The sequence below is a fragment of the Medicago sativa genome, chromosome 4 (assembly GCF_051527215.1).
Source record: "Medicago sativa cultivar Bolivia chromosome 4, Bolivia_mono, whole genome shotgun sequence".
NCBI lineage: Eukaryota > Viridiplantae > Streptophyta > Magnoliopsida > Fabales > Fabaceae > Medicago > Medicago sativa.
Window position 1 is genome coordinate 98,391,434 of NC_140752.1, and position 10,869 is coordinate 98,402,302.

The 10,869-nt window shown below is 42.6% G+C and overlaps 1 protein-coding gene and 1 pseudogene across 2 annotated transcripts; one reads left to right on the forward strand and one right to left on the reverse strand.

The window, feature by feature from the left end:
* Positions 1-2,352: 2,352 nt before the first annotated feature.
* On the reverse strand, positions 2,353-6,135 carry LOC146934466 (uncharacterized). The gene has a single exon (XM_085707918.1). The coding sequence runs from the start codon at positions 6,133-6,135 to the stop codon at positions 2,353-2,355; it is 3,783 nt and encodes a 1,260-aa protein (XP_085564044.1).
* Positions 6,136-9,023: 2,888 nt separating this feature from the next.
* LOC146934467 (leucine-rich repeat extensin-like protein 6 pseudogene) lies at positions 9,024-10,869 on the forward strand (annotated as a pseudogene). The gene has a single exon (XR_015007773.1). The product of XR_015007773.1 is annotated as a leucine-rich repeat extensin-like protein 6 pseudogene (transcript).

The following is a 10,869-nucleotide window of genomic DNA, read 5'->3' on the forward strand; positions in this document are numbered from 1 at the left end:
TGTAACTTGATATTGGCGGCTTCTTAGAGAGCCCTTTTAAACACTTTTATCTGCTCGGCGATTTGTGACCTTGAATGCTTACATATGCTTATGTCAGATGCGGTACCTCTTACTTGTTGTGGCTTGATATTCTGCAAATGTTTAAATATTTTTGCGATTTTCTATGTTGCTTTGGTTTCATTGAATGCGTTTTTATGAGTTGTTTCTTCAAAAGTGAGAGTTTTCAGCGATTTCGTCTCTTTTTAAATTTAAATCTCTGTTACTCATCTGGTGCATTTCGTCGCCCTAAAATGTCAAGATGCCTGGCGTTTATTCTTTCGTCTCTTATTCTGAAGGAAGGTTTTGCTTCCCACTTTGAGGGAAGATATTTATACTTCCAACTCTGATGGAAGGCGCCTCCTACTCTGAAGGAGGACTTTGGGCTTCCCGCTCTGGGGGAAGACTTTTCACTTCCAACTCTGATGGAAGGCGCCTCCTACTCTGAAGGAGGACTTTGGGCTTCCCGCTCTGGGGGAAGACTTTTCACTTCCAACTCTGATGGAAGGCGCCTCCTACTCTGAAGGAGGACTTTGGGCTTCCCGCTCTGGGAGAAGACTTTTCACTTCCAACTCTGATGGAAGGCGAGGCGAGTTGATGCGTCGACGCAGCCAGAGCCTTTATCAAGGTTGGCGTTGTGAATCCTTTATCTTTTTTCTGTCAGGGAGCGAATTCTGTTTGTATGATATAAAAAATGTGGATAGAATCACAGATATGAAAAAGGAAAAGGGCGCCTCGTTAAAAACCCCTGCCCTTGCAGGGGAAAAGAGTGCCACCCTAACCCTATATTATTGATAAAGTTAAAATATAAGAGTTTCAGTGGTGATCTTACATCATCCTTATTTGGTACATAATAAAATTCAAAGGCAAAAGAAAAAGAATTCTAGCTATAGTAGTGACGCAGATTGGCCACATTCCAAGTGCGAGGTACGGCGTCTCCGTTCAGTTCTTCTAACTTATACGCCCCGTGAGCGTATTTTTCTCTGATTCTGTAAGGTCCTTCCCAGTTTGGAAATAGTTTGCCTATTCTGGTTGGGGCGACGACTTGCTTGAGGACTAAGTCGCCCTCTTTCATCTTCCTGGGCGTCACTCTGGAGTTGTATCGTCTAGCCGCTCTCTGCTTGGCTGCGAATTCCCTGATGTGTGCCTGCTCCCGGACCTCGTCAATGACGTCCATGCTTACCGCCATACCTACTTCATTAGCTTTTTAAAGGAAAATAGCACGTAAATTTACAATAGCAATATTTCCCTGCACTAAAAAATGTTAGTCGCCTGGCGAAATGAGATAGATACCTTCTTCTGAAAACGTATCTCGCCTCCACGTGGGGGTGTCGATTTCGACAGGTATCATGGCGTCTGTGCCATAAACCATAGTGAACGGCGTCTCCTTGGTTGTGGAATGAGGGGTAGTGTGGTAAGACCATAGTACCTGTACTTATTTTGATCGATGCATTTGTTTATATATAGTATAGAAGCTTGAAAGAGATTTAAAACTTTGGAAAGTTGCGGCGAGAGTAAATTGATTCTGAAAATTGTTCATACCTCATGGAGTTGTTCTGCCCACAAACTTTTGGCGACTTCCAATTTCTTTTTGATTCCGCTTAGAATAACTTTGTTGGCCGATTCGGCTTGCCCATTGGCTTGCGGGTGAACTACCGAGACGAATTTTGTCTGTATCCCTAGGTTCTTGCAGAAGTCCAACACTGTTGAGCTTGCAAACTGAGTTCCATTATCTGACACTATGCATTTAGGTAGGCCGAAACGGCAGATGATCTTCTTCCAATAGAATTTCTTTACTCTTTCTGCAGTTATCTTGGCGACTGCTTCCGCCTCGATCCATTTGGTGAAGTAATCCACTCCCACTATGAGAAATTTAAGCTGCCCTGGGGCGAGAGGAAAGGGCCCAACGATGTCGACTGCCCATTTGTGGAAGGGCCATGGCGAGTATACAGAGGTCAACTCCTGAGCTGGGACGTGCTTCCTGTCGGAGAACCTTTGGCATTTGTCACATTTCTTTACGAAAGTCGAGCTATCCTGAAGCATGGTGGGCCAATAGTAGCCGGCGCGGAGGAGTTTGGCGGCTAGGGCTCGCCCGCCTATATGGCTACCGCAAACGCCCTCGTGTACTTCCAGAAGGACCAAGTGCGTCTCGTCTTCTCCTAGGCATCGTAGCAATGGAGTCGTGCGGCCTCTTTTGTAGAGTTTCCCCGAGACCAAAGTGAATTTGGATGCTCGCCTCCTGATTGTCTGTTCTTCCTCGCCGTCGGTTGGTGTGAATGATCCTGTCAAATATCTAAGCAATGGTTCCATCCATCCTCATGTGTTCTCTACGACCTGAAGTACTTCGTCCACCTTCGTACTGGGTGTTGCAACTACTTCCTGGATAACTGTTCTGTTGTTGCCTGGTCGTTTGGTACTGGCGAGTTTTGCCAACAAATCCGCTCTGGAATTTTGCTCCCGTGGTACATAAATGGCTTCGAAGAAGCTAAATTTCTTGGCGAGGCTCTGCACCTTAGTTAGGTATTTGGCTAGCTGTGTGTCTTTCGTCTGATAGTCGCCCGTGATCTGACTTGTTACGAGCTGGGAATCACTCTTGGCTCGCAAATTTCCAGCGCCCATCTCTAGGGCTAAGGTCATGCCAGCTATTAGAGCTTCATACTCGGCCTGATTGTTGCTTGCCTTGAATTCGAATCTGAGGGATTGTTCGATGAGAACGTCGTCCGGCCCTTCCAAGATAACGCCTGCACCACTGCCTTTCAGGTTGGATGAGCCATCTACAGATAAGAGCCATACGAAGGGAGGTTGTTCCTGTACTGGGGAGGCGAGCTCTACTACAAAATCTGCCAATACTTGGGATTTGATGCTCCCCCTTGGTACGAACTGAACGTCATACTCCGAAAGCTCTACGGACCAGGCTACCATTCTTCCGGCCAAATCAGGTTTCCCCAGTACTTGCCTGATCGGGTAATCTGATTTTACGACGATCTTGTGACTTTGGAAGTAGGGGCGAAGCTTCCTTGCTGTTACGACGACAGCAAGGGCGAGACGTTCTATCTTCTGATATCGCAGCTCTGCTCCTTTGAGTACCCTGCTGACGAAATAAATTGGCTTCTCTCCTGTTGCTGAATCTTCTACCAGGACTGTGCTCATGGCGTTGTCGGATATCGCCAGATATAGGAAAAGGATGGCGTTCGGATTTGGCCGCTGAAGGATGGGCGGACTAGCTAAGAACTTTTTAATCTGCTGGAAAGCATCCTCGTATTCTGGAGTCCACTCGAATCTCTCCTTTTTCTTAATGGAGGCGAAGAAAGAGAAGGCTTTGTCGCCGGCGCAGGACAAGAAACGAGAAAGAGCGGCGAGCCTACCTGTGAGTTGTTGTACTTCCTTGATGTTGGTGGGGATTCTCATGTTGATGATCGCCTGGCATTTGTCAGGGTTTGCTTCGATGCCTCGTCTTGTTAAGAGGAAACCTAAGAATTTTCCCGCCTGCACTCCGAAAGAACATTTTGATGGATTCAGACGAATCCTATATCTTCGAACCTGGCTCAATATCTCCTCCAGATCTTCAGAGTGACTGTATCCCTCCTTCGTCTTTGCGACTAGGTCGTCAATATATACTTCCAGATTTCGTCCTATCTGCGCGGAGAACGCGGTGTCCATAGATCGCTGGAAGGTGGCGCCTGCGTTCTTTAGACCAAAAGACATGACTTCATAGTGATAATTCTTTGTGCTGGTCATAAAGGCCGTTTTTGGAGCGTCCAGAGGGTCCATCCGTATTTGATTGTAACCTGAATAGGCATCCATAAAGCTTAGAGTTTTGTAACCTGAGGCGCTGTCGATCAGGTGGTCAATGTTAGGGAGAGGATAAGGATCTTTGGGGCATGCCATGTTCAAATCAGTGTAGTCCACGCACATTCGCCACTTCCCATTTGCTTTCTTAACAATGACGGTGTTGGCTAACCACGTGGGATACTTTATTTCGCTGATAAAGTGGGCTTCAACTAGCTTTTTCACTTCCTCATCAACTGCCTTTCTTCTTTCCTCGCCCATCTTCCTTTTCCGCTGTACTACCGGTTTCACGCCAGCCTTGATAGATAGGTGGTGGCAAGCAATGTCGGGGTCCATCCCCGGCATTTCTGAAGGATGCCAGGCGAAGAGATCCAGATTCTTCTTTAGTAGCTTGACCAGGGCGACCTCCTCTTCAGGGGGTAGCGACGTGCCAATCTTTGTTGTATGATGGGCTTCTGGTCCGATGGAGACTTCTTTTAATTCTTCAGTGGGTTCTAGGCGTTCTTGCTGGAAGCCTTCTCTGGGGTCCAGATCGATCATGTTGACTTCGTGCGTTACTTCGCTACTTGACTTCTTTCTGGTCTTTTGCAAACGCAAACTGTTATGATAGCACTCCCTGGCGAGTTTCTGATCGCCCCGAATGGTCCCAATCTTTCCAGAGTCAAGAGGGTACTTCATTACCAGGTACTTCGTGGATAAGAATCCGCCCAACAGGTTGAAGGCAGGGCGACCTATGATGATGTTGTAGGAGCTAGGCGAGTTTACGACGAGGTACCTGACTCGAATGGTTTTGGCGTGAGATCCGCTTCCGATAGTTGTCTTTAGGGTGATGTATCCTCTCACATGAACCTGCTCGCCCGTGAATCCCGCCAGAGTTCCTCTGAAGGGTTGCAGCTGCTCCGGGTCTAGCCCCATTCGATCAAATGTGTCGAAGTAAAGAATATCTGCAGAGCTTCCTGGGTCTATCAACACCCGCTTTACGTCCCACTTGAAGATTTGTAAAGTGACGACCATGGGGTCGTCGTCGTGGGGTACCACGTCTCGAAAATCTTTGGGCGCGAAGGATACCTCTGGTTCGTGCTTCTGATCCGTCTCTTCATATTCCTGGCACAACATTACCTGTCTTACATATTTCTTTCGCGACGAACTTGACTCCCCTCCTCCGGCGAAGCCGCCTGAAATAGTGTTTATGGCGTGTCTTTTTCCGTCATTCACTTCCTCCTTTTTATGATCCGTTTTTTGTTTATTCTCGCCCCTTCTGTCCCTGACATACCCTCTTAGCTTCCCACTTTGTATTAGTCGCTCGATTTCTTGGCGAAGATGAATGCATGAGTCTGTGTCGTGTCCTCGTACTTTATGATATTTGCACCATTTGTCTTCATCCCTTCCCATGACGGGGCTGCGAGCTGGCATGGGCTCTGGGATCAGCCTTGCCTCCAAGACCTCTTTCATGATACGCTCTGGTCGAGTATTTAAGGGCGTGAAGTCCCTTTGAGAATACGGATTGAACGGTCGCCTCTCCGGCCTTCTGTAGGGGGCGCGATCTCTGCCAGCTGCTGGTTGATAAGGTCGCCGTTCTGGATTGTTTGCGCGCTCCTTGGCGTCTCTGGATTTCTTTTCTGCGTTGCTCTCCTCGCCCTTGATGTAGCATTCTGCCCTGGCTATAACCTCTTCCATGGAATCCGCAGGTTTCTGGGCTAGAGACTCGTTGAACTGTCCTGCCCTTAGTCCGTTTTGGAAAGCTCCTACGAACACTTCCTGGTTGGGGTTGATTACCTTGATGGTTGTATCGTTGAACCTAGCCAGGTAGTCTCTGAGGGATTCGTTATGCCCTTGTCGTACATTGAAAAGGCTAGTTGCTGGGACCTTGCGATGTCGACTGGCGGAGAACTGTTGTATGAGTTTTCTGGTCATGTCCTGGTAGCTGAGGATGGAGAACCGTGGGAGATTCATGTACCAGCGTAAGGCGGCGTCAGTGAAAGTACTTGCTAGCAATTTGCACTTCAGAGAATCGGGAGCCCCGACAACCGCCATGCGAGTATTGAAGGCCGTGACATGCTCCATGGGGTCGTTCTTTCCGTCGAAGGTGGATAGGTGGGGCGGCTTGAAGCCCTCTGGAACTGGTGCGTCCCAAATTTCAGTGGATAATGGTTGTGGTTCGGGGTCATCTAGCTCGCCATGGTGTGATTCTTCTTTTTCCTCCAGTTGCTTTTGTTGCATGGTCTCCATTGAGGCCTGAAGGGCATCGTTGTGACCCTTTAGCTGAGCGAGTTGGGTTCGCATGGATTCCAATTCTTCGGCTGTTGCCATGATGAGAGGCTTTTCTCTAAATCGTACGTGAGGTGCGATTTAGGTTGGTCGAGAGGGGTTAGGGTTTCTGAATCGCAAAGGAGTTTTACGACTCAGAGGTCTAGTTTGAGGGTTTCTGAATCACGATTTGCGATCCAGAAACGTGGTCGAGGTTAGTTTTACCTGTTTCCCACAGACGGCGCCAACTGTACTTGCAAAAGTACGGTAAGGATTCTAGGGCTAAGAATCGTATACTAGGGTTTTAGACTGATGATTAGATGCCTTGAGAATGCTCTCAAGAGTGGTATTTATAGCCTGCTATGAGCTTGGGCTTCGGTTGCTTGGTTTCCAAGTAACAGGGGTATTTGTGTATTTTTTGGGGCTTTTGGGCGGTTTCTAGAGGCTTCTAGAAGTTCAATGAGGCGGCGCCCTTCAGGGGGCGCGCCAGGGCTCAGGGATCCTTCTGGAGGGCGACCAGGCCTTTCCAGAGGGCGCCCAGGTCTCTCTGGAGGGCTTAGAGCCTTTTTTGGAGGGCTCCTATGCCCTTAGGAATGGGATGACGGTCCAGGCCAAAGTGCTAGGAAGTAATAATAGACACTGGCGCCGAATTATATTACGTCCCTACTTTTTCAATGACGTTTTTAATGAATGCCCACATGTTTTATTTTAGGGTAGTGATACATAGATCACTTTAGGTGGCATGTACCACTTGTACACCCATATACAAATTGTGACATGTGTCCATGCAGTCCCCACACACAAAAAACTCACATTTTGTGTCTCACACGCTCTTACATGGAGGTGGTACAATGTGTGTATGGATAAAAGAGTGTTCATGAAACATTATCCTTTATTTTATTTTTCCTTTAACGACCAATGTTCTTATTAGTGTTATTATGTATTAGGAGTGGAGATCCAACTCTCGACCTCCTTTGCCCCACCCTAGCCACGAACCACCAAACCCAACTTTACATTACCCATTAAGGTGTACATGTTGGTCAAACTATTTCAATTATTTTAGAAGTTAAATTTAAATCTACTTAAAACTTTTCACAAGGTTGTATTTGTAGCTACCATCTGGCAAGCATTTATCGCAAACTTGAATTATATTGTTATTGCTGGGTGGAAATTTGAAGGATTCAATTTTCCAACTAACCCATGTGCATTCTTAAAAAAAAAAAAAAAAACTAACCCATGTGCATCAATTAAGGTACATGCTCTTAAACAAATACTGCTATTGTGTTGTACAAACTACAGTCTACAAATCAAAGGAGACTAGAAAATAACAATGTGCCCCTGTCGCTGCAGTCAAATCTTTTGTGTCCCTTTCAATGGTAAACTATGCGCAAAAAACAGATTAATTGATAATGACACAACAATGCTTATTTTATTCAAACATTAACTAGAAGTAACTCTAATCAAAATTATTAAACACACTTTACAATATCAAATGAGCAATCATGTCTTGACATAAAAAATTGGACACCATATATATATACGAAACAGTGTATATGAAATAGTAAGTTTAATATAGATATTGGTGTCAAAATCAGGATAATAATGCGATGTTGGTGTCAAAATTTGTGTACAAGAAGAATACTATGGACACCACTGCATGCATACAGCCTCACCAGTCTATCTAAGATTTTTTTTTCTTTGGCTTAATAGTAGTTTTGGCTCCCTATGTTTCAAGAAGTTGCGATTTTGGCACCCTAATTAAAATAATTTGATTTTGGCCCATTATGTTTTGTCCCCTTTGCACTTTTGGCCCCCTAGGCCAATTTTGACTAAGTCAATGTTGACGTGGCGCCACGTGTGTAATTTTTTTTTTATATAATTATTAAAAAAAATACTTTTTTAAATTTTTTTAATTAAAAAAATACTTTTTTTTATTTTAGTTAAAAAATAAAAAAAAATACTTTTTTTAAAATTTTTTAATTAAAAAAATATAAATAAAAAATAAAAAAATTTACACAGGTGGTGCCACGTCAGCATTGACTTAGTCAAAATTGGCCTAGGGGGCCAAAAGTGCAAAGGGAGCAAAACTTAGGGGGTCAAAATCGAATTATTTTAGTTAGGGGGCCAAAATCGCAACTTCTGTAAACATAAGGGGCCAAAACTGCTATTAAGCCTTTTTCTTTCGGCCGACTTGAAAAGCTACAAAGGCTAACATACTACTATATAAATATATAAGAAAGTCTATGATTCTTGAGTCCCTGCACTATTGTCTACATGATCATATAGCATCCACAACCTTCACCATTGTCTATACTATAGCATCCATTGTTTATTTCTGCCGACGTGAAAAGCAACGAAGCTATTAGTATATCTTTCTTTTTTTTGTAGTAAAAGGCTATTCTATCTATAGTCCCTTGCAGCAACTCTACCTAAATATTGGTTTATTTTCTATAAATTCCCTTCATCAAACGTACATGTTAAGAATTTTTAGCTCTTTCCGCCTAACCAAATCATTGTTGGTTTATGCATTGAATATTTACCATCTGTAGTATCTTTGATTTATATAGGAAAAGCTTAGCAGTAACATTAATGGTTTCTTATGCACAACAGCTTATCACAGCTATTCAGCGATAAAAAGAAAGCTTATCGCAGCTACTTTTTCTATAACAGAAAAGACAAATAATTACTTGTATTTTATAGTTTAAAATATATTAAAAAACATGAAAATTGACTTAATTGCTTTAATACCGACTCAAACTTTCAATTAATAATCTAAGGCATTAACATTGCATAATCTAATCTGTAATAAACACTGAACTCATTCAATAATAATTTAACTTTACAAATCTAAATCATCAGAAGTCAACATCTTGTGTGCTAAAAAAGTTAGCACAAAGCGTAGAATCAAAGGCATTAACATTACATAAACCAAAGAGAAAGTGACAAATGAGAAAACATGACACTTTTAAAAACCAATTGGCCCCATCAATCCATCACTCTGTGACTATGTGTCTGTCTTCCAGCAAGTGATTGAACAACCTTTACTCAAACCCTTAAAAAAGAAATAAACTTTGCTAAAACAAAACAACCATAGAAGCATTCTGTATCTACATATCCCAAAATGGAGAAGACCATGATTCTGTCTTTTCTCCACCTCCTTCTTCTCCTCCTCCCAAATGCAGCAAAAGCTTCCATTGGTATAGGCATTGGTGTTGGCATTGGCATTGGCAATGGCAATGATGGTCCTAACATCCCAGGATCTTCAGGATCATCTATGTCAAATCTAAACAATGCTTACAAAGCTCTTCAAGCTTGGAAATCAGCAATCACTGATGACCCTTTAAAGATTTTAGACACATGGGTTGGTCCTAATGTTTGTTCTTATAAAGGAATCTTTTGTGACACTACTAGTAATGCTCCTTTTGTTGCAGGAATAGATCTCAACCATGCAAATCTCCAAGGAACACTTGTTAAAGAACTCTCTTTACTGTCTGATATAACACTTCTCCACCTCAACACTAATAGATTTTCAGGTACAGTTCCTGAAACATTCAAAGACTTCACCTTTCTTCAAGAACTAGACCTTAGTAACAACCAACTTTCTGGTTCTTTCCCTATAGTTACTTTAAACATGCCAAGTTTAATTTACTTGGACCTTAGATTCAACAACTTCAAAGGGTCACTTCCTGAAGAGCTTTTCAACAAGAAACTTGATGCAATATTTCTCAACAACAATCAATTTAGTGGTGAAATACCTCAAAGCTTTGGTAACTCACCTGCATCGGTCATCAACTTAGCTAACAACATGTTGAGTGGAAACATTCCAGCAAGCTTTGGTTTCATGAGTCCAAAACTAAAAGAGATTCTTTTTCTTAATAACCAGTTAACAGGTTGTATACCTCAAGGTGTTGGTATATTCACAGAAATGCAGGTTCTTGATGTGAGTTTCAATTCACTTGTGGGTCATTTGCCAGATACAATATCATGTTTGCAGGATATTGAAGTTCTTAACTTGGCACATAACAATCTTTCTGGTGATATATCTGATGTGATATGTTCTTTGAAAAGCTTGCTGAATCTAACTGTTGCTTATAATTTCTTTTCTGGGTTTAGTCAAGAATGTTCAAGGCTTTTCAATATTGGTTTTGATTTCTCAGATAATTGCATTCCTGGTAGGAATATGCAGAAACCTCAACTTGAGTGTTCAGTGATCCCTGGTGGTAATTTGAATTGTCTTAGAATTCCTACCCCAAAACCTCTTGTCTGTGGTACTTTGGCTGCAAGTATTTCTAAGTACACAAATATTCCTTCATCATCTCCATGATGATAGCTACTGTTTTATTTAGTGGTAGTAGTGACATTTCTATGGATTATATTAGTTAATGCTGCCAATTTAATCCACATAGCCTGCTAAGTTTTATTTTATTTTTGTTACACATATTATATTAGTGAGCTAGACTTGGTTCACGGATAAGATCTGCCTTGATTTTGTGGGCAGTAGAGTTGTGTATTTTTTATGATTTATTTGTGCCACGTGACATGCTTATTTGATCTTGTTACTTCAATAGAAATGATATTTTGACAACCACTTTTTGACAACTTTTGGACAACTTTCTCTCTCATACTCACATGATGTTGTTATCCTCTCTCTTTCTTTTTCTCTCTCCATTGTTTTTGACCAATAAGAAGTGAGAAAAACAAGGTTGTCAACAAAGTTGTCATCAAATGGATATCAAAATATCATTACTCTTACTTTAATCTGTTCAACTATGATGGGTTGTTTAGATTACGCCTTCA